This window comes from Xyrauchen texanus, chromosome 37 (genome assembly GCF_025860055.1).
Source record: "Xyrauchen texanus isolate HMW12.3.18 chromosome 37, RBS_HiC_50CHRs, whole genome shotgun sequence".
NCBI classification, from domain to species: domain Eukaryota; kingdom Metazoa; phylum Chordata; class Actinopteri; order Cypriniformes; family Catostomidae; genus Xyrauchen; species Xyrauchen texanus.
Window position 1 is genome coordinate 28,445,539 of NC_068312.1, and position 19,518 is coordinate 28,465,056.

The following is a 19,518-nucleotide window of genomic DNA, read 5'->3' on the forward strand; positions in this document are numbered from 1 at the left end:
ATTCTGGTCTTCAAAATGCAATCCTTTGCTTAGTTATTCTGAAAGACAGAGAATCTCCAATAAAGCTTTTAAAAAATACAATTTAGTGTCTGTTTTGAGCTCGCTTGGAAAATCATCCACACATTTCACATTTTCAAGGGGAGACTTTCAGGGTTGTATGTGTTTTTATAAATATGCAAAAAGAAAATAAAGTTTGAAGTTTCTTTAGGTGTAAAAAAGCTCAAAAGGGTTGTCTTTTTTATTTTACTTACTTCCACTCTCTATTACAAGGCATGGTCCACAGTCCTTAAAACAGATGCTCTAATGCCCAGATCAGTGAATTAGTTCCTGACCTTTTCTCATGGAGTGAAGCAGCCATGCAATAGGCTCAGCATCTACCCATGTGAGCTTCTGTAGCTTATAGCTCTCTCGTTCTTGGACTGGGCATGAAGTCAAAAGCTTCCTTCTTGACCTAATCCATGTTCAACAGGAAGTTTTTATTTTTTTGTCAGATTGTTAAATTACATTTATGTGTAATTTAAAATGATTGTTTACCCAAAAATAAAAATTCATTTTCAAAATTTCAAGTTAGTCCAAAAAAAAAGAGAAAAAAGAAACGCCTTCTTTTGTATTCCATGGTAGAAAGAAAGTCATACATGTTTGGAACAACACATAATAAAGTAAAGTGATGTAATAATATAGTTAATTAGTAGCTACCCTTTAAGTTTAAACAGATGTTTCAGAATGTACCACCATGGTATGACTGACCTGTCAAGACCATTTCTAAACACTGAAGTAAAAAGAAAAAACTTCACAGTAATTACTCTGAAAAATTACAATCTGTTTTAATTCATTAACAGAGAAATGTCAGGACCCAGGCCTGTAGTTCTCAGTGGTCCCTCTGGAGCTGGGAAAAGCACCCTGTTGAAGAGACTCATGAAGGAATATGAAGGGGTTTTTGGATTCAGTGTCTCTCGTACGCATCAACATTTCAGATTTACAGATACTTAAACATAAAAACACATATCCAAATAAGAAAATGTCACTTGATCTCTGTTTTTTCACAGACACTACCAGAAATCCTCGACCGGGTGAGGAAGACGGAAAAGGTATGGATTTCCCATTTCACAACTGTAATAATTGAAAGGTTTGCATTATCAGTGAAACAAATGACAGATCTGATTTTACTCAAATAGAAGAAAGGGCAACTGAATAATATACATAAACCTATGCCTACAGATTATACAATTAGAGAGAAAGAGAGACTATTAAAACTTTTGAACTTTTAAAAATGACTCATCTGAAGAAATATAAGCCCCTAAGGTTCCCATTAGTGAATTATTTTGAGAGCTATTAAAAGATTTTCTGTGTCATTGGAGACTAGAAAAATGACCCTTTTCCACCCACTCTCCAATCTAGTCTGAAAGCTTCTCCACCCTACTGTTCATAGTTTTCTTACACTGCCTTGTTGCTTCTTACTCCCAAGTGAACTGTGTAGAATAATTTCCAAACATTTCGGCACGTTTCACAGGGGTAAAAGTACCTTTTTTCCCCAATGTGCCTTTGTTGTTTTCTCCATAGGGCTGAATTGTCTCCCAATGCTTCTGGGGGCTACATTACTTCCTGTAGCAGACGTCCTTTCCTCTGTGGCATCTGAAGGTTTAAATTTGGTTTCCATTATTGGTCGTAATTGGTTATCTCTGATTATTTGCATATTTAATGTGATGCGAGTGTAATGGGGGTTACTTTCGTATTTCTCAAATCTAAAACTTTGTAAGTGAATCACATCCATAATTACACAGCTAATATTGTTTTCTCTATGACATGAATGCCAGTGTGCACTTTGGAGTAAAAAGCCTTTGAAAATAGCCCCCTTTGTTCCCTAGTGGTTTTCTGTGTGATCTGGATGATAAACCCACTGGGACATCACTCCCCACCAGTGTTGGGTGTAATGCATTACTAAGTAAGTAATTACTGTAATTAAATGACTTTTTCATTGAAAAAAGGTAAAGTAAGGGATTACTCTTAATTTATCTGTAATTTAATTACAGTTAAATTATTTGACCAGTTCATGAATAATTTATTTGATTTTATATGATTTATTTGAAAGAATTAAAAGTACAGTCTATCCTTGTATTTTTCACTTGGTCGAGGTTGATATGGGTTTTAGAAAGTAAGTAGTAATAAGTAATGCAATTACTTTTCAGACCGAGTAATTAGTACAGTAATCTGATTACACTATAGAAGATGTAATTAGTAGGTAGAAATTAATTACTTTTCTAGAGTAACTTACCCAACACTGCTCCCTGCAGCACAAATACTCCCAGACAAATTATTAGCATCACAACATCCTAAAGATGGTATTCCTTAAAATGTATGTACAATTATTTTGGGAATATTTACTGAATAAAGGACTGTATATTTTAAATGCTGATATTTGCTAAAGGTTGATTTTTTCAACTTCTAGGAGAACACTAGCATATAGATAGCCTCAAAGCTAACATACATGAACACAAAATGTCTTGGTTACATACGTAACCTTGGTTCCCTGAGATGAAGTGAACGAGACATTGCATAGCTACGCATATGGGGAGAGCCTTCTTACACAACCTAGTTGAAACCTCTCTACAATAACGCCAATATTCTAATATTGGCTATGGTGTTTGTGCCCCGCCTGTTTTGAGCCCCAAATTTCTGCTATAAAAACAGATGCACAAACACCATTTCTTCAGAATTTCTGACTTAGAACAAGGAGAGCATCACTCGTGCCTCAAGAACTCTGAGTCTTGTAGTGCAGCTAGCATTAGCAATGTCTCGGTCCCTTCGTCTCAGGGAACCACGGTTATGTACGTAACTGAGACGTTCCCTTACGACTCAGTACACTTGACATTGCGTAGCTACGCATATGGAGAACAGAATCACGCCGCACTACACAACATAACTTCCTAGAGAGGAAAGATGGTGCCGCAGTCTTGTGGAACGGCGACCGACATGAGTATGCCACAGTTAGTGATCCTCATGTTGGCATGGAGGAGAGCACTCATAACTAATATATGAACTATAGTCATATAGTATGAATTAACTCCTTACATGTATGAACCCATTTGGGAAGGGAGTTTATTTATAATGAAAGTGATTGTGATTTTATGGTAAATTATAATGGCCTGAATGCAGGATGTTGTACAAATGATGGGGAGCCCGTACTTAAAGGGAAGGCCTTAAGTATATATATATTTGGCCAATGAATAGCAAGTACTCTAAACAGAGAGGACTTGTGAAGAAAGAGACGTTACATTTAGGTTGTAAAACCTTGCGAATTGGTTTTGAGAGGACCATCCTGCTGCAAAACTCCATGCTCATCAGGAGGCCATGCCTCTAGTTGAGTGTGCTTTATCACCAATTGGGCAAGTCTTACCCTGCGACTCATAAGCCAGGGTAATTGCATCGACAATCCAGTGAGAGAGCCTTTGCTTGGAGATGGACATTCTCTTGTGCAACCTCCATAGCATATATAGAGCTAATCAGACTTGCTGAACTGGCAAGTATGCTCAACGTATGCATGTAGTGCCCTCACAGGGCATAACATTTACATTTACATTTATGCATTTGGCAGACGCTTTTATCCAAAGTGACTTACAGTGCACTTATTACAGGGACAATCCCCCTGGAACAACCTGGAGTTAAGTGTCTTGCTCAAGGACACAATGGTGGTGACTGTGGGGTTAGAACCTGTGACCTTCTGATTAACAGCCCTGTGCTTTAGGCACTACGCCACCACCACTCCACATAACAAATTCAATGATTGTTCCTCATCTGAATTAAATGGAGGAGGGAAGAAGGCCTGAATGTGAACCACCTGCGCTTTGACTGGTGTGGTTCTTGAAAAGACCAGGGCCAAATTCCAGACATGAATTGTCGACTTATAGTGAATGCAGGTCACAGACCCGTTTTACTGAGGCCAGAGCAGTTGTGCGGTTTTAACGGAGAGCATGCACAGTTCAACAAGGCTCGAACGGGGGCCCTGTGAGAGCTTTTAGGACTAAAGTCCCAAGTCAGGACTGTAGCTGGCCGAGGTGGGTTTAATCGTCGTGCTACTTTAAGGAACTTTATGATTAAATCATGCTTGCTTATAGAGGTGCCGGCTTCATGTTTGTGATATGCAAATATAGTTGCCACATACACTTTGAGCATTGGTGAGTCCTGCATCTAATTGCTCTTGAAGAAATATTAGAATTTCATGTATGGAGCAGTTTACTGGGTCCTTGCCATGTAAGAGACACCAATCAGTGTACACCTTCCATTTTAGAGCGTAGAGGCGTCTCATGGACGGTGCTCTGGCCTGTAAAATTGTGTTCATGACTGAACACGTCAGTTCTATCGCATGTGGTGCGCCCGTTCAGGGGCCATACATGCAGGTTCCACAGCTGGGGCTGGGGATGCCAGATTGTGCCTCGTGCCTGAGAGGAGGTCCCTCCTCAGTGGTATTTCCCATGGTGAGCAAGCTGTTCAGCACCTCCATCATTTTTGGAAACCATGGCAGGTTGGGCCATTTCGGCGCAACTAATAGAACCGTTTCCCTGTCCTCTCTGACTTTGCAAATGACAGAGTTAATGAGGCATACCAGGGGAGAGGCTTATTTGCATTTCACCGGCCATTTGTGTGCCATTGCGTGCGTTCCAAGAGGTGCTTGGGACTTCGAATACCAGAGGGGACAGTAGGCATTTTCCACTGAGGCAAATAGATAGATTTCTGCTTTGCCGAATATTTCCCAAATCCTCAGTACAGTTTGAAGATGAAGTCTCCATTCGCCGGTATCACCCCTTGGTGTGAGAGGCCTGCGCTACAATTCAGGCGGCCTGGGACCTATGTCGCTATCAGGGAAAGGAGATGATGCTCCACAGGAGGAGGCAACACATTAGTCTCAACAGTGGTAGTGAATGAATTCCCACTAGGCGGTTTATATATGCCACAACTGTCATGTTGTCTAAACGAACAAGGACATGACAGCTCGCTGTTTCTGACTGCAAAGCCTTTTAGGCTGGAATTACAGCTGTTCGCTGGAGCACTGCAGTGGAGCGGAAAGTCTTCCCGCGAAGATTCCGTCCCCTGACTCATGTATATCGACGGCAAAGGTAGAGGGGCTTTTAGACAAGAGATGATCGCTGTCTTGAAGGAAGAAATTCTGAGGAAATGGTGTTTGTGCACCTGTCTCTATAGTGGACAGTTTCGCACCAAAGCAAGCGGGGCTCAAACACCATAGCCAATATTAGAATATTGGCATTGTTGTAGAGAGATTTCAATTAGGTAGTGTAAGAGGGCACTCCCCATTTGCGTAGCTACGCAATGTCAAGTGTACTGAGTGGTAAGGGAACTCCCGTTTTGATGTCATGGGGCCTATAATGAAATGCAGAAATACTGTATCAAAGGGTTATGTGTAACTACAAACCAGCACATGTTTCATAATTCTTGTCATGTTTTTCTTTCTTTTTGAAATAGAATTGTACAGCAGACAAATGTTGTTATGCTAATGGATATCTCTACCTTACAGTGCTGCCACAGATGATATCAGTGCATGGCCCTCCTGTAGGTGTGGTCGTAAAATGTCTTGTGCTGTCTGCAGAAATATTTCGTATTAGAACCCGTCTGCTGTTGTGGAGTTAAATGTCAGAATGGTATGAATCCAGCAGCATGCAGTCCTTAACTGGAGTTTTCTTGTGCAATTTAGTTGCACAAGAAAGTTTCTGTGAGACTGAAAATATATTTTATGTGAGAAACATAACATGCCCAAATCTTTACTCTCTAATTGTTTAACAGAGATTCTGAAATGAAGATTTGATGCCCTCTACTGAGCATTATAGAATCTTGTGTTGTTTAGCAGGGAACTAATCTTAGAAATACCTAAAAGGAAACCCAGAAATTAAAATTCTTTCATCATTTTCTCATGTTGTCCAAACCCAAATAACTATCTTCTTGAGGGCACAAAAAAAGTGTGTTATTATTGGACATTGTTAGCCTCAGTTACCATTCACTTTCATTGCATCTTTTTTCCATAAGAAAGTGAATTATGACCAAGGCTGAACGTAGAGCGTAATATCTCTTTTTGTTTTCATATGGGATTGGAATGAGTTGAGGGTGAGAAAATATGAAAGCATTTTTATTTTTGAGTAAACCAGCCCTTTAATTGTCCGAGAAAACCTGATAATGTGGGATAATGTACAGTGTGCCTATTGTTATTGCAAAATAGTCATCCTGTAGGGGTTTATATTATATAACATCCAGCTGACTGTACATTTGCCTGCTTATTACACGGCGACTGAGCAAATTAATATATAAATGGACATGAAACATTGATTTTCGTTGAAATAATGTAATTATGTCTGAATAAATGTAACAGCTGAAATCCATCTCCAGTTTGCATCAGTTCTGTAGGTGTTTATTTTGTGAAAATGACCATCTGACTCCTCATTATCCAACCTATTACAAGGCTACTTGCAAATAAATAATATAAATGGACATGAAACGTTAATTTGAGTTGAAATTATGTTATTAGCTTACTTGTATAGATTACAGAGTGATCGGAGAAGCAGGAAAGATGACTCGCAATACCCGGATGAGTGGTCTAGCGCCATTGACCTATCAGAAACGAGTATTCCAGTGCACTGTGTAATAAAACTGTATTAAAATATGTTGAAACAACATATACAGTATTCTGCTGCTACTTAATTAAAATGTTCTGTCATCTGTTGAATAGCAACAGACTGATTAATAATGTATCCGTCATAATTTGCTTTGATTTTACCTTTAATCTCCATGTGTTTCTGTCCTCAACATAGATTACCATTTTGTCACCAGAGAGAAAATGCAAGAGGGAATGGACAATGGGGAGTTCATTGAGAATGCCGAATTTTCTGGGAACATGTATGGAACCAGGTAAATTCTATTCCTGCTAAAGGAGTAAAATGAAAATAAAATGTGATTGCTCACCAAATCTACCGTCACCTCATCCTGCAGCAAATCATCTATAGAGGACGTTCAGGCACAAAATCTTATCTGCATCTTGGATGTTGACATACAAGGTGTGAAAAACATCAAGAAAACTGACCTGAATCCTATTTATATCTCAATCCAGCCACCCTCCATGGAGATACTTGTGAGTCAGTCATTTAAACCTGTATAAATGCATTTGCAGTTCAAAAGACTGAGACCACATCGAAATCTGGGATTTAAATTTTTTTTATATTGAAACCTGGATTTAGGATTTCTAGGTCACTAATCAAATGTTCCTTACTACTTAATCTCTATATCAAGGACAGTATGTATAAATAATCTCAGCTATGTAAAATAAAGTATAAAGTTTTTGGAGGATCTTTTGTCTTACAGGAAAAGCGTCTGAGGGACAGGCAAACAGAAACTGAGGAAAGTCTACAGAAGCGTCTAGAGGCAGCCAGAATTGACATGGAGCTGAGTAAGTGATAATTTCAGGAAATGATGTTCTCTTAGTCATTCGTGCTTGAGAAGGACTTTTAATTTCTCCTTTTGTCATTTTTATCTTTGTAGGTAAGGAACCTGGAGTTTTCGACATGCTAATCATTAATGATGACCTTGAAGAAGCTTATGAGAAAATAAAAAGTGTTCTTACTGAGGTAAATAAATCTGACTTATTTAAAGGAATAGCTCACTGGCCCAACAATAAAATGACCCTCATGTTGTTCCAGACTGGTATGCAGTTCCTTTTTATTCTGGAACAAAGAAGGATACATTTAAAAGTATAAGTTCCACTAAATGAGAAGGACTAAAAAACAAAACAAAAATAAAAAACAAACAAAAATGCACTATATTCCAATATGATAGCTTTGTGTGAGCAACAGACCAAGATAGTTCTATAACTCATTATTCACTCAAAATATTACCCCCTGCTTCCGCATATTCAAACTAAATAGTGTTTCGCCATCCGTTTCATCAAACATGGGTGCCATGCGTTTAAAGACGTGCTTGTGTTCATATTTGATTTTAATTAGATTTATACACTCTACCTGAACTATTCCTGTAAAACAATCATATTGACCTGTGTCATGTTCTTTGTTTTATTTTAAAATAACATAAATAAACACTAACATATTTAAAGCTAAGTTGTTTGCTTTTGTCTTAATAGGAAATTCAGAAGGTACAAGATTCCAAGAAGTAGAAGTGGAGAAACTACGCAGGACATCACACCTTTCTTTGCAGCCTTGTAATGTGCAACTAAGAGTGTTGGTTCTCATGCCAGACACTACCAGCTCTATTCAGTTAATTAGTCAAGTCAAGTGCTCAGCTCCTGGGAATTTGTTATGCACAAATCTGTGCTATGCCATGTATGCTAAAAACATCTCACTCTCAGTTGAGAACTCCTCAAACATTTCTTTTAAAACAGCATGTTTGCACCTTGAATAATTAAGAGAGGAATTTTTATATGTTTTGTAACCCAAAATGAGTTGAGTAAACTAGTATTGATGACAGTATTAATTGCAAGGCTGCTAGATGTACAGTGGGTCATGATCATTTTAAATATTTGTGATATTTCTAGAGTTTATTATAGAGAATGAATTATAAAGTTTAAAAATCACAAACAGCCTTCAACATGTTTAAGTCTGTTCAGATGAATAGTTAGATGTTTTATCTTTTATTTCTAAAATTAATTTGTTAAACATTTTTATTTGTTTTTGGTTTAGCAAAAATAAAACGAGGCTAAAATTATATCAGCTGTCTGTTGTCTTTTTTTCAAAGAGAGGAAACAAGATAGAAAATAACTCTTTACCCCGTGCTTGCTAATAGCTTCTAAAATATAACAATAATACGTAGCACTGCCATAAAACGCTAAATCCCTTAAAATATGCCATCACATTGTTACCAAGCGGACGCCGTAAGCGTCAGTTCCCCTGGCAACCACAAACATCACCGGAACTGTAGGTGAGTAGCTGTATGCCACCTTTGTTTTGTAAATCCAGTACTGACACCCGGTAAACAAATCCGACATAACTAATTAAGTTGTTACAATTTAGTTTTGTGTACTAAATTGACGTCATGTTCTGTTTGAATGTTCGGAGTGTATGACCCACTTTATTTTAGAGAATAATGGCGAAATTGATAGTATGAGATAACTTATAGTTTATTAAGATAATTTGGTGTGATTTATCATGCTATTTACACGATGTCTCAGACTGATCTTTTAAGAGCTTTTCCTTTATTCATATTTATAGTTTTCTATACCGTAGGTATGGGAGACCGGGGCTCGTTACACGACAACGTTTCCGTTAGGGCTTTCCTGATTTTGACTTCAGATTCAAAACTATAATTGTAGAAATTATAGTTTTCTCTTGCAGACAAGCAGTGATTTTGAATGTTGCTTCAAATCACCTAGTAAGAAAAAAATAATATATATATATATATATACTTTTTGTGAATTAAATCCATCAAAAACAAATAATTGCAACATTGTCATATTTTTGCCATACCTGTTGAATAATAAGTGAAGAAAACCACACTGGGTTACATTAAGGCAAGAGCCAACTTGCTATTTAGTAAAGGAAGGTTTTAACAAAAAGGCTGAACTGTGTCCTTAGGACGAGTGTATTTTTAGCCAATAATAGGTTATTTTATGGCAGGTTCCCCATTGTGACACCTTACCACAAATAGTTTGCCAACATTCCCCAATATGTGTTAAATGAAAGTTATCTTATATTTCCAGGGCAGTAACGGTAAATGTTAAAAACACATTATGTCTGTGTAGACTTTATGTGCCTATACAAAAACTGACTTTCAAAAAACCTTTCAAAAAGACTTCCAAATCATGAGAAATATTCACTGGAGTGCAGGGGTGAAATTTTCATCAAAATGTTGGGGGGTGGGGGGACAATAAACATAACAATTCTCAAGAGCAATTTTTGAAGGGTTTTTTTGTTGTTGCCCCGTTTGCATTAAACAATTATTTTAAGAATATATCATTATATTATTTACAATACACATATTTTAATGATATTTTAGGGGGGGACAACCCTCAGATGGGGGGGTCCTGACCCCCGCGATTTCCGCCTATGCTGGAGTGTAAAGTGTGACAACTAGCTATCCTCTATACTTTCATAATTTCCACACAGTCTCTGAAATGCTAGAGTCATGTCCAGCTGTAAGGACCAAGCAGCCATCAGTGAAGTGTTGTGTTACCTCCATGAGTGGGACCAGGGCAATAAGACAGTGCGCAGTCGGATGCTGATTGACTTCCTGGCCAAGAACACGGGAAAGACTTGTACAGAACTGGAGCTTGAGTTTGCTCAAGTTGCAAGCCTGTTCTTTGCTCGGCTCACTGCATGGATGAGACTGACGTATCCGTACATGTGATATATGATCATGTTTTATGTGTGAAATATCAGGTAAAAAAATATCAAGTTAAATGGTGGGATTTCAATCATACCTTGTGTGCGTCCTTACATGTTATGTCTCCAGCTACATGTTTGGAACATGTCTAGACCTTCAGCTGAAAGCAGTGGGTGTCTTCCTCTCAGCCAACAGCAGGTAAAAGATTACATTTAGGCTTTGAATCTTAGTGATTTTATGAATTTTAATAATAGAGGTCAAAGGGGCAAAGACTTGATGCAGCCAATCTGACACCATACTTCTCAAGGTCAGCTTTGGCAGTAAAGGTTTTAAAGAACAGCTTTAGAAGCACCATGATATCACTTGATGGTTGCAGTTCCCTTACGACTCAGTACACTTAACATTGCGCAGCTAAGCTGACTCTATGGGGGAGTGTCCTTCTATACGACATAGTTGAAACCTTTCTACAATAATGGCAATTCTAATATTGGCTATAGTGTGTAAGCACCGTCATTTTAGGCACAAAGCAGTCACCATTCCTCAGAATTTCCTTCCTTCAAGACAGTGATTCATCTCTTGTCTAGAAGCCTTCTACTACTTTTCCTTTGACATACATGAGTCAGCGGGCAGGATTTTCATGGCAACAAGAAGACTCCCACTCCCCTGCAGTGTTCCAGCTAACATTTACTCCGCCTCACTGCTTGAAGCTTTGCTGGTGAATAGGCCGCTTCATCATCCTAATTCCCCGCAGCACTTTGGCAGGAGTTTTGTATCCTTATAAGCTATTGTGATATTTTGTGTGTGTGTGTGTGTATATATATATATATATATATATATATATATATATATATATATATATATATATATATATACACACAGTATATATAACTAAAAGTTTCGCTTACGTGTTTGCATCTTTTTCAAGATGTAATTTCATAAGTGTTCATTATGCAAGGGACATCACGCCGTCACATCAGCATGAGAGCTGCATTCGCTGTCTGGGCCACGCCCACGCAGAAGCAGCTCACATGGAGACAGTCTCAAGACGCTTCACTCGCTAATGTTCCTCGTTCTAAGGGACGATTCAGCCTCCCTTGCCCACCCACCTGTCTCTTCTGTGACTCCCGATGGATCACACAAGGAGGAACGGCGAAGTCGAGCAGGATGAATTTGAGGTGGACCTCGTGCCGGCACAAGCCCTGTGAGCCCCTCAGTCTACACGAAATGCTTCTATGCCGATACAATATGTGTGTGACGAGCATCAGTCCTCTGCTGGAGCACATGACCTCATCACGTTCAGCAGTTCTGATGCTGGGGATGATGTTATGTCTCTCGCCGCATCTGTCGAGTGGTCAATGGATGAAGTTGCTGCCCCTTCCCCCAGTGAGGGCGAGGAGCGTGCATGCACCACTGACAAGGAGATGCTTTGCATCCTTTCAAGGACAGTTGAAGAGCTCAGTCTCAAGTGGTCTCCTCCAGAGGAACCTGAAAAATCTTGCCTTGATGACTGGTTCCTGCAGCCCAGATGACCCACGTTGATGGGAAAAACCCTCCAGTGCAGCAAAAGCGCTCCTGACGGGCACAGAGGAAAGCAGAGCTCACCATTCCTTCCAGACCTGCCCCGAAGAAGACAATCAATGCTATTCCCCTCCTCTCCACAGCTGTTTGTCATGGAAGGAATATTGTTTTTCAAAATGTTGTTTCTTTGTCTCACATTCATTCACATGCAATAAAGTACAGCGCTCATTGCGAATGCGTGAGATGCTCAAATCTTTTCAATAAACAGCTCTCTTCCACTTCAGCCCACACATTATGCACATTCGTGAACAATGAACAAACCATGTGGTCCTTTGTCCCATTACATGGACTCGTGGCGAGCCTGACTGGGTGCTAAAAACAATCAAACATAGTTATACAATCAAATTTGCACATGGGCTGCCCCGTTTAAATGGTGTTCTGTCTTCCACGGTTCCATCCAAAGACACACTTGTGTTACGAGCCAAAATACATGATCTCCTCGCAAATAACACAATAGAGGTTTTTCCAATTTGTCAAGCCCACAAAGGGTTTTACAGCCACTATTTTCTTCTTTCTTCTTCGCTATTTCCAATTTTAGATCTGAGGCATTTGAACCGCGCACTTGCAAAGCTCCCATTCAAAAAGATTATTCAGAAGCGGATTTTATCACACAGGGACCTATTGCTCCAACATCTGAAAAGCCTGGCCTCAATGTCAACTGGGTGAAAAGAATGCTCTCCCCCCAGCCAACAAATGTCCTTGTTGGGAATTTGTCTAGACTCTATAAGTAAGTGCACGCATCTCACGAGCGAGCACGTTCAGGCCATTCTCCAGTGTCCCGCTCAGTTCAAACTGGGGAGAACACTTCCACGGAAGCTGTTTCAAAAAGCATTGGGGCTGATGGCGGCAGCATCCGGCAAGCAAATGGCTTGTGAAACGTAAATATGTATTTCCCCAGGTGTGTTGCCTTCACTCTGCCATATGCATAGTTAGAGGGGACAAGGAAACGGTAATTTTGGTTGCGACGAAGTGGCCCAATCAGTCCTGGTTTCCGGAAATTATGGAGATTCTGGACGGCCCTCCATGGGAAATACCGCTTAGGAGGGATCTCCTCTCTCAAGTGCAGGGTACAATCTGGCATCCCCAGCCCAAGCTGTGGGACCTGCATGTGTGGCCCTTGAATGGAGCGCACTAAACTTGACTCAATAGGTTATGAACACCATTTTGCAGGCTAGAGCGCCGTCTACTAGACGCCTTTATGCACTAAAATGGAATGTGTTCACTAATTGGTGCTTTTCACATGGCAAAGACCCAGTGAACTGCACCTTATCTGAAATTCTCACATTTCCTCAAGAGCAATTGGACGCAGGGCTCACTCCATCAATGCTCAATGTCTATGTGGCTACTATATCAGCATATCATGCACATCTATAGGCAATCGTGAAAAATCTTGAAAGTTCCTAAGGAGAGCAAGGCAGTTAAATCCCCCTTGCCCTGCTACGGTTCCAACTTGGGACCTGTCTTTGGTTCTAAAAGCACTCGCAGTGTCTCCTTTCGAGCCTCTGGACTCTGTTGAATTGTGTGTGCCTTTTCTTAAAACCGCATTACTGCTGGCTCTGTCCTCAGTAAAACAGGTCGGGGATTTGCAAGCACTGTTGTCAGTTAATGTCTGGAGTTTGGTCCGGGTCTTTCAAAAGCCACTGTCAAATGCAGAAAAGGCTATGTGCCTAAAGTTTTAACCACACCCTTCAGAGCACAGGTGGTTGACCTTCAAGCCTTTTCCCCTCCTCTGTTTAATTCGGACAAGGAGAATTCCTTACATTTGTTATGCCCTGTGTGAGCGCTACACACATATGTTGGACGCACCCACCAGTTCAGAATATCTGACCAGCTCTTTGTGTGCTATGGAGGATGCACAAAAGAAATGTCCGTCTCCAAGCAAAGACTTTTTTCACTGCATCATTGATACCATCTTCTTTGCTTATGAGTCTCAGGGTGAGAATTGCCCTGCAATTAAAGCACATTCAACAAGAGGCATGGCCTCTTCATGGGCATGGATGAATGGTGTGTCCTTACAGGACATATGTTTTGCAGCAGGATGGTCTCCTCAAAACACATTTGCTAGGTTTTACAACTTAGACATAACATCTCTCTCATCGCAAGTCTTCTCTGTTTAGAGCGCTTGCTATTTTGTTGGCCAAACATATACTTGTGCCCCTCTTCTAAGAACGGCTCTCTATCATTTCACACAACTGCCTGTATTCAGAACGTTGTATTCCCTAAAAATTCACAAGCAATTTTATATATAAATAATTTCCTTCCCTGGATTCGTGAAAGGATTAATATCCATTCTGAGTGTTCTCCTCCTGGCCCACCATGAGGGTCATTCATGTCGTGCATATTCATGTCGTTCGGTGTCTCGCTGGACTGCAGCTTCATGTTTCCTCTCTGGAAGGTTATGTCCTGTAGTGTGGCATGATGAGACACTGTTCCCCATAGCGTCAGCTTCGTGCAATGTCAAGTGTACTGAGTTTTAAGGGAACGTCTCTGTCAGGTATATAAACTCGGTTCCCTGGGATGAGGGTGCACTCTTGTCCCTCAGTCGGAAAATTCTGAGGAATGGTGTTTGCGCGCTTGCTTTTTTTTACCAGACAGCTTCGCACCTAAAAGGGCGGGGCTTAAACACCATAGCCAGTTTTAGAATTTGCATTATTGTAGAAAGGTTTCAACTATGTCATATAGAAGGACCTATATCCTGAGAGCGGAGGTACGGCCACCAACCGCGAAGGGAGAAGGGGCTCCTAACCGACAGCCTGGAGTGGTCAGGTCCGCTGCCAGGGTCAGAGGAGACCCTTACCAGCTGCTGAAATGTGGCGGGATCTGAAACCACTGACCTCGAGCAGGGAGGGGCTCCTGGCCGACTGCCAGGAGTGAGAGAACCGCTGCCAGGGGCGGGGGAGACCCCTTCTGTTTCCTGAGAATGCGGTGGGGCGTTCCGTCCGCCAGGTGCAAGAAGACTGCCTCCGATTCGCCCAGGGAGGCGTGGCTGTCTTCCATTAGAGGGTGGAGGAGTGGCCGAGGACCAAACTGCGGCCATTCCTCCTCCGTGTATCGGAAAACCGGCGTGTAAGTGTTTTTTTTTCTCTTTCTCTCGTCTCTCCCACTGCTGCGCCGTGTTGGGGGGTTGGGGGGTGTACATCATGCTGGGGGCTCCCCGGCCTGAGAGAACGAGGGAGGAATGTGGCAGGGCGGAGGGCCGGGCCGGGTCGTGATTTCGCACACCCGGCCCCTATCAAGCCTCAGAGGGTGATATGGGCCAACTGGAGACTGCAGTGTGATTTATGGACAGCTGTCCGACACCTGTGTGTGTGTATGTATTTGTCTTTTGGTTAAGTTCTTCATTAAACTATTATTTATATCGTCAAGCCAGTTCTCGCCTCCTCCTTTCCATTAATCCCTTTACAATGACATTTTTTTTTTTTTTATCTATGTGATCAGTCATCAGTACATGACAGAATTTCTGGAGGTTGGTGGAGTACTGACCCTGCTTGAGATTCTAGGACAAGACCATCTCAAAGAGGAGGATAAGACCAAGGCTCTTCACTTGCTCCAGATAATCGCCAATGCAGGCCAGAAATATAAAGAGCTTGTCTGTGAAAGCTACGGTATACACAAAAACTGACAACTGCAAAAGTGGAACAGCTCCTTCTTAACCTTTTAGTTTTCTTATTCTGGCAATTCAAATTTTTAAGTGATATAGTGATAATGGGAGTATGCATAATGTACAACAAAATAGGGTGTGGTTAAAACCCAGGTTTGCATGTTTCTAATGATCCAGTCTGTATCAGTTTAGAAGTGTGGGGATTTTGAAGTTTTGACAACTTTATACATACAGTATATATTGGCTGAAGAAGTGATTGACGCTCTTGCATCTGTTCTTTGAGTGGCAGGTGTGAAGGCCATAGCTGAATGTTTGGCCAAATCTGAGTCAGAGAGGACTCAGGAGACAGCAGCCGCCCTTCTCAAGTCCTTGGCCCATGGAAACTCCAAATACCAGATCCAGGTGTTCAAGGGCCTGATCGCCCTGCTGACCTGCACCTCCCCAAGAGCACAGCAGCTTGTTTTGCAAATCCTACGTTCAGTACATGTACAGTGCATATATATATATATATATATATATATATATATATATATATATATATACATATTCAGTACATATATATATAAAAAGCTTCCATTCCAAAGAAAACTATTTACAATTTCTTTGTTTCAGCCTATTGTAAAATCTGCTTATCACAGAATAGTGGAACCCTTACTGAATCTACTGAGGTCACTACATGTAGAAGTGCAATATGAAGGTAATTCAAGTGTACTTATAAATGTACTTTATAACTTTGACCAGTCACCAGATATTGTTATTCGAACATATCATAAGATGCTGTATACTACTGTAAGAGAATGATGGCACAGGGGTGGTTTCATTTTTACTTTGTATCTCACAGGAATATTCCATGTTTAATACAAGTTAAGTTCAATCAACATCATTTGTGGCATAATGTTTTTACCCGTCACTCCTTTTCTTAAAAAAAAAAAGCAAAGATCTGGGTTACAGTGAGGCACTTACAATAAGTGAATGGGGCCAATCTGTAAATGTTAAAATACTCACTGTTTCAAAAGTATAGACATAAGATGTAACAAACTGAACTTGTATTTTTTAATTTTCTTCTTATAGTTTCAGAACTGATATCAGAGCTTATGCAGTCAGAGGTGAGACCTGCTCTGCTCAGGAGTCTGGTGGCTTATCTCAAACCAACCAAAGAGGGAATCCCCAAACACAAGATTCTGGAGGGTATGATCTTTTGTTAACCTAAATCTTAACAAATAAACCATCTTCTACTAACAGGGTATTTGTTGTATGCATATGTGGTTCTCCAAAAAATAGCATTGCATCTGAAATGTAGTTGATTTGATCCTTATATTTGTAACTTTTTGGGGTTTGCGCTTTAAATTGGAGAAATAGCAAATGAGAGGATAAACAGATTGTGTACTGTGACTTAAATGAGCATTCTCAGTTATTGATGTGGCTGGGATCAGAGAAATAAACGTGTGGTGTTTTTTATGTGGAATTTCCAAAATGTTTTGTTAGATCCAGTAATGGCCAAAATGATAGAGTCTAATCCAGTGTTCCTGCAGCAAGCAGCTGCTGCTAAAATCATCAGGTAAAGTCAATTAATCACTTCAAACAGTGGATATATTCAAGAAAGCTTGCATGTAAAAAAGAATTACCAGTTGTAACTGCTAAAAACTATACCCTTCTTCAATTCGTGGAAAACTTGATTTGCTCAGTTTGTACCGTATGTTGACATGATGATACAGGAAGTTGGCACATAGCAGCAAGGAGATATCCAAAGAACTGCTCTCTCTCAGAGTGATCCATCACTTAATGTATGCAATGGGCAACCAGGAACACGCAGATGCCCAGAGACAATCAAGCCTGGCTTTGGAGGTACACTTAAAAAAACACACACAAACTCCATTTATTCACATTCACTCTAACACACAATGTTTCTACCCACTATGACAGAATCTACCATACATACATAAACTAAAGACTGGGTCATATTGAGCTGTAATGTCTGTTTAGCATTTTGTGCGCATGTACCCAGTGGTGGAAGAGCATGTATGCAGAGCAATGGGCACCACCCTGTTTGAGTCTTTCATGGTGAGGTAATTTCCTGTCTCTGTATTGTTTGGAAAAAATCTTAGAGGTAGCGTCACTTTCTCTTAAATAAAAAAGATACAGTATTTGAAGTGTGTCTGTTTTTATTTGTCTATGGCTTATTAAAGGTTTTTCTGCATGTTGTTCACAGCACAATGTTGAGGCTCTACATATGAGTATGGATGGCATTCAAGCTGAAATTTTACGGTCAAATGAAGTGAATATTTCATGTGGTGAGTTTAATAAAGAACACCAAATATAAACACAACTACATTCTTTATCTGAATGTAGACATATTTTTAACAGTCCTGTTGAAATGTTTTGGCTATTGAAATTACTGTATCTTACATTGTGCTTCATTGTTTTCTACAGTGCTTGGGGAGTAGAATTTAGATTCTTGAAGACTGCTGGAGAAAGAAGGACAAAACAATTTGTTGATAGCTTTATACTTTTGTTGATAGTGTTCTCATAAAATATTAAAACCTGATCACTTACGAAAAAATAATTTTATTGCAAATAAAATGCAAAGTAATCTCTTTAGTAATCAAAATACTTTTTGAATGTAACTGTATTTTAAATAGAAACAATTTAAATGGTAACTGTAGTGGAATACAGTTACTTATATTTTGTATTTTAAATACATATTCCTGTTACATGTATTCCGTTACTCCCCAACCCTGCATATACAATCAGTAATGTGACCACTTTTACCTTCAGGGTCCATGCGATCATCACCTCTACTCTTCGACAGAATCCTTTACATTATTATGAAAAACAGAGAAAAAAATGTACAGTACATGAGCTGTCTTGAAACAGTTGTCAAAATAGCAATCAAAGAGATCATGTGACAACAAAAATAATCACTCAATACTAGGGGTGACGATATTTCTTGTCGAGGTGAAAAACTGTCTCGCGAAATAAGCATGATGTAATTTGAGGGTGAAATTATGATAGAAGATGCCCCCGCCACATTTAAATCGTTTGTGTGGCAGCATTTTGGGTAGGCTACCGGGTGGAAACAATAAACGGCAGAGAATGTGACAAGGCACGATCAATATGCAAGTTAAGAAAATTGTGCCGTACACCGCGGCTAACACAAGCACCATGCAACGATTCCTACAGAACCACCACAGCTGTAAACTAAAATCCACCAGGTCTGAAGAAACTCATGTGAAATCATACAGGAGAGAAGCCAGTCAGTTGAGTTTGAGGCGGAACCTTTTACAGTGCTAGCATATTGCATGCCGTCTTTTAGTGCATATGATAATTCACACTTAGCTACTGAAGTGACATTCATTACAAGATGATTCGTTAAAACATTTCAAAATGCACCTGCATTGTTTTGCATTTTGTAACTTTCAGTCGAATTAGGGATGGGCGGATCGATACTAAAGTATCCATAGGTACTTCTGATAGGCCTACTGATGTGGTATAAAGAATATCGATTCTCACATAACAATATAGATTCTGAAGGTATTTTTTTAACTAATGGTATTATTATTTAGATAACATGAATATTAATGTATCTCATAAGCTTCGAAGTGTAAAAGAATAATTATATGAGCCAATTGTTGCATTCGTTCATAGGCTATCATTGAACATTTTTTTCTTCTGCTCATCGTGACGCGCAGAAATGTTAAAGACACCAGCAGACAGCGATCACACGTTCAGTCATAGCGCTCGTTCAAAGAGGGAACAGTGCTGTCATGAGATAATGACAGAAAAACTGCATATGGAGTTATTCACACCAAGTAATGACAAACCTAGACATGACATATTGGGCTTGTGTGTCTATTTTTACAGACTTATTTAAATTCAGAGGTGTTAAAACATGGATAATGATCTTTAATCCTCATTAATAAATTATACCCTCATGAAAACCCATGGATTTAATGTAGTAATATTGTATTAACCATGACTAGTAACCACCACGACTGTAGTGACCATTTCATTTA

The 19,518-nt window shown here is 39.8% G+C and overlaps 2 protein-coding genes across 2 annotated transcripts; both read left to right on the plus strand.

Annotated features, from left to right (window-relative positions):
- The first annotated feature begins 843 nt into the window (after positions 1-843).
- On the plus strand, positions 844-8,697 carry LOC127631085 (guanylate kinase-like). Its single transcript, XM_052109060.1, has 8 exons — positions 844-955; positions 1,047-1,088; positions 1,561-1,638; positions 6,813-6,909; positions 6,991-7,129; positions 7,360-7,444; positions 7,537-7,622; positions 8,132-8,697. Exons 1-8 carry the CDS (start codon positions 844-846, stop codon positions 8,162-8,164), a joined length of 672 nt encoding a protein of 223 aa, XP_051965020.1. The 3' UTR covers positions 8,165-8,697.
- Positions 8,698-10,128: 1,431 nt separating this feature from the next.
- armh1 (armadillo like helical domain containing 1) lies at positions 10,129-18,116 on the plus strand. The gene is made up of 11 exons (XM_052109301.1): positions 10,129-10,334; positions 10,456-10,524; positions 15,343-15,509; positions 15,795-15,991; positions 16,118-16,202; positions 16,577-16,693; positions 16,991-17,063; positions 17,221-17,350; positions 17,489-17,566; positions 17,715-17,796; positions 17,936-18,116. Exons 1-11 carry the CDS (start codon positions 10,129-10,131, stop codon positions 17,947-17,949), a joined length of 1,218 nt encoding a protein of 405 aa, XP_051965261.1. The 3' UTR covers positions 17,950-18,116.
- The last annotated feature ends 1,402 nt before the right edge of the window (positions 18,117-19,518 follow it).